Source organism: Megalobrama amblycephala, linkage group LG9 (genome assembly GCF_018812025.1).
Source record: "Megalobrama amblycephala isolate DHTTF-2021 linkage group LG9, ASM1881202v1, whole genome shotgun sequence".
Classification (NCBI taxonomy): Eukaryota; Metazoa; Chordata; class Actinopteri; order Cypriniformes; family Xenocyprididae; genus Megalobrama; species Megalobrama amblycephala.
The window spans coordinates 22240776-22245479 of NC_063052.1; the positions used below are offsets into that span (position 1 = coordinate 22240776).

General features: G+C 36.7%; 1 protein-coding gene across 1 annotated transcript; it reads left to right on the top strand.

Moving 5' to 3' along the window:
* Window positions 1-302: 302 nt before the first annotated feature.
* On the top strand, window positions 303-4052 carry LOC125274584 (C3a anaphylatoxin chemotactic receptor-like). The gene is made up of 3 exons (XM_048200957.1): window positions 303-497; window positions 2305-2809; window positions 2902-4052. The coding sequence occupies exons 2-3, from the start codon at window positions 2306-2308 to the stop codon at window positions 3388-3390; spliced, it is 993 nt and encodes a 330-aa protein (XP_048056914.1). The 5' UTR covers window positions 303-497; window position 2305; the 3' UTR covers window positions 3391-4052.
* The last annotated feature ends 652 nt before the right edge of the window (window positions 4053-4704 follow it).

Sequence of the window (4704 nt, forward strand, 5' to 3'; positions counted from 1 at the left end):
CCAGTCAAAGCGCGAAAGCAGAGTTTGAATCTGGTAGTTACTCAAATTGTTAATAATTTATGCACTTGATATTAAATATAATAAAAATTCCTGAGTTAGTCTCATACACACAGTGTGGCAATGCATTGTTTATGTTCTTGAATAGCCTTTAGCACACACTTTAGCTATTTAAATGGCTTTGTGGAGTAATGTGAAATCTAAAGCAGAATAGAATTTGATCTGTTTGTAGACAAAATTTGCACATCTCCACCCTCTTCCTGTCTGGGGCTGTTGTCAGATTGCACGTTTTAGAATGACTGGGCAAAAGATGCGGTGAAAATGCATCATTGAAGTTGAGATGTCACTGAAGTTGCTTGTATATTTATCTGCACACTGGTGGTACAATGACTATTTAATACTCAAACATAGTCTATGCTGAACATATTCACAAAGAATTATGGAATGCTGTTTATCCTGAGACCAACAGTTTGGGCTGGTTAGTGCAAAAAAAAAAAAAGGTAAGAACAGAGAAATTCATCACCAGATTAAGTTCCTATTTTTGAAAGAAGTACCATTTTACAATATATGATAAAGGACAAACTTTTTGAAACTTTTTTGCTTGAAACTGGTGTGTAACTAGTTGTGTAACTAGGGGGGTGAAAACGTTTTGAATTCGAAGATCAAGGTTAATCTGTCTTCTGGGAAACATGTAAGTGTGTGTGTGTATACATTGCCACTTCTGTGAATCTGTGAAAATTTTACAAAATTATACAAAATGCATGTTATTTTTTTATTTCGTACTGTCCTGCGTAAGATATTTTACATAAAAGATGTTTACATATAATTCACAAGACAAAAAAATAGCTGAATTTATTAAAATGACCCAGTTCAAAAGTTTGTGAACCATTGATTCTTGTGTGTGGTTACCTGGATGACCTACCACTGTTTTTTTGTGACTGTTGTTCATGAGTCCCTTGTTTGTCCTGAACAGTTAAACTGCCCAGCATTCTTCAGAAAAATCCTCCAGGTCCTGCAGATTCTTCAGTTTTCAATCATTTTTTGCATATTTGAACCCTTTCCAGCAGTGACTGTATGATTTTGAGATCAATCTTTTTACACTGAGGACAATTGAGAGACTCAAACACAACTATTAAAAAAGGTTCAAACATTCACTGATGCTCCAGAAGAAAATACGATGCATTAAGACCCGGGGGGTGAAAACTTTTTGAATTCGAAGATCAAGGTACATTTTTACTTAATCTGTCTTCTGGGAAACATGTAAGTATCTTCTGTTGCTTCTGAAGGGCAGTACTAAATGAAAAAAATGTATATTTAAACAAAATAAGAAAAATTTGGACTTCTTCATTCTGTTCAAAAGTTTTCACCCCCCGGCTCTTAATGCATTGTGTTTCCTTCTGGAGCATCAGTGAATGTTTGAACCTTTTTTAATAGTTTTGTTTGAGTCCCTCAATTGTCCTCAGTGTGAAAAGATGGATCTGAGAATCAAACAGTCACTGCTGGAAAGGGTTCAAATATGAAAAAGATGCTGGAAAGTCAAACAATCTTTAGGACCTGGGAGGAATTTAAACAACAGAGCTCAGTTTAACTATTCAGGACAAACAAGAGACTCATGAACAACCATCACAAAACAAACAAACAAAAAAAACAACAGTCTTAGGTCATCCAGGTAAACACAGAGAATTCAGAATCAATGGTTCACAAACTTTTGAATGGGGTCATTTTAATAAATTCAGCTATTTTTTTGTCTTGTGAATTATATGTAAACATCTTTTATGTCAAATATCTTACTCAGGAAAATGCTAAATAAAAATAACATGCATTTTGTATGATCTCTCTTATTTTGTTAAAATTTTTCACATTTTCACAGATTCTGCAAGGGGTTCACAAACTTAAGTGGCACTATATATATTATATATATAACATACATTTATTAAAGTGTGAATAAGGTGTGAATGAAATCCTAAATGTAAATGGAGCAGAACAGTTAAATAAGTTGTAGTGGTTTCCCATAATTTAGCAGGGAAATTCGAAATCTATAGCTGAAAACAATGCTCCTATTATGACTTCTAAGTAAACGTTATCAGTTTAATAAACTAGACCCTCTTGGTTGCCAGACAACTCTCATCATGTTTATCTATCTGTGTGTTGAAGCTTGTAAGACTTGCATGGCAACCACAGGCTTAAGTTGTACAGAGTGCGTGGGCAGATCAAAGATGAGTGCATAAGCATATGTAGGTTGCCTGTAAACCTTCAGAAGAAAAACTGAAAAAGCACCTTTTAAGGATTTATCTGTCTTGCTTGTAGAATGACCTCAAACACAACTCTATCCATTCACTCCGACTCAAAAACAACAGTGGACATTGTCATCTACGCCATCATCGTCCTCCTTGGCACCACCGGGAACTCTGTGGTCATCTGGGTGGCCGGCTTCCGCATGAAGCCCAACGTCACTAATGTTTGGTTGGTCAATCTGGCTGTAGCTGACCTGATCTTCTGCCTGACACGAGTCACTTCACTCCTCAAAAAACTTTTCTATGACCACTGGCCTTTTGGGGTCTTTCTCTGCAAGTTCAATGGCTTCTTCAAGTACGCCAACATGTTCTGCAGTGTTTTTCTTCTGGCTGTCATCAGTGTGGATCGAGCACTGTGTGTCTGGTGCCCATTGTTCGCCAGGAGACGACGGACGTTATGTGCTGCTCGTGTGGTCAGCGTGGGAGTTTGGATCGTGGCGGTGATCTTAAGTTCACCGTACTTTGTGTACCGGCAGGTCTTCCCTGGCAAGAATAACTTGAGTCACTGCACACTGAAGGTCAGAATGGCTATGTAAATTACAGCATGTACTACCTTGCATAAAAATCATATTTAATAAGTATGAATATATATTTATGAATTCATTTACAGGATAAAGGAGCAGCAGATGCAGTTGGAAGTTCAGCCAAGTATGTCTATTACTTCATTCGTTTCATCTGTGGATTCTTGTTGCCCTTCTTGGTCATCCTTATCTGTTACATACTAGCTGCTGTTGGGATACGCAGAACGCGGCTCTCTGGCAAATCGAGGCTTCTTCGGATTCTTGCTGTACTGGTCTGTGGTTTTTTCTTATGCTGGGCCCCCTACCACTTTCTAGGACTGGTCAAATTGGTGAATAAAGACAACAAGGTGGTAAAAGTAGGATGGAGTATGGCTTCAAACTTAGCTTATTTCAACAGCTGCATTAACCCGGTGCTGTACTTCTGCATGGGACTGGATTTTAGTCGATGCTGCAACCAAAGTTTGTCTGGGATTTTTCACAGAGCTCTTACGGAGGAAGGCCAATCCCTGTCCCAGCGGAGCACTGGGGAAGACAGCTGTAGTTCCATTCCAAAGACTGTGTGTGTCACTAAAGTTTAAGAGATTTAACTTTCTTTTTCTTGTTTATTTGTCAGGTCTATAAGAATTTGTATTAATTTTTATTAGTATCTGACACATTAAAAAATTAACATACCTCAGTGTCTGGTCTTCTGGTTAGCTTTCATCAGTAGTTGGAGCCTATATGAAATATATTGCAAAATAGTGAAAATAAGATCATATTGCAATATGTGTAATTATTGTTATACAAATGTTTATGCAATAATTGTACATTTTTATGATCGGTTATGTTTGTCTACATGTGTATGTTTGTTAATTATCGGGATGACATAGATAAGCCCACCTGAGGCAGGAAGAGAAAGCGGAAATTATTTGTGGCCTAATATAAGGGAAGGAACCATTTTTGATCAGGTTTATATGAAAACGGGGGTTAATGTGAGCTCATTTTTATTTCTGTAATATTTACTATTGCAATAAATGCACAGTGTAAATAAGCTTCTGATGCAATTTCTCTCCATCAGAAAAAGCAAAGAACAAACAAAGAACAAACAAAGAACAAACTTGACCTTTTAGGTCCTCATAGCATGCGTGAGCACACTGATATAAATCAACTAACATCTACACTGACACTGCAACATTAAAGGTTGTGCAATACTGCAAAATGATGTGAAGAAAAGCAATACTGCAAAACAATGATGTGTTAGCCAAAATTATAGCTACTACACTGATCAGAACTGAAGTTGAGAATAATTTCACAGAACCTGTATTATAATATGAAATACTTTTCGAAAAAATAACAATAATTAATAATATTATTTTAATAATTAAATAATAAATAATTTGCATAACCACCGAAATGAGATGGATTGATATTGAATATGATTTCTCTGCAATAACCTAGTAAACTTCACTAGTTGTCAGCACAATGAAGCATTTATTTTAGAGATTCGTCCTAGCATTCCTCTCTCAGTTCACTCAGGGTGCGTCTCAATCAGCTCCCTAGCTCGTGAATCAGTTTACTGTGTACAAAAGTTTGAAAATGCATTTCAAAGTTCAAGTTTTTGAAAATGTTATTGTCTCTGTGTAAACAGTGTATTCATTGGGACCATGTGAGATTTATCCCCGCCATTTCTGTTTCAGTCTATGGTCACAGCAGCCACAACTACCAGAAGAAGATCAATGAAACACTCCCAGAAGGTTCACAACAAGGTTACAATATGCCTAGGATATGTTGTGCTGTAACAACAGTTACAATTTTGTTCTGGTTGGCTTCAATCAGAAGGGACCACTGGCAGCCAAACAGCAATGCATAAATAATTACTGGGATTGTCATTTACATAACATTATAATGAGAAC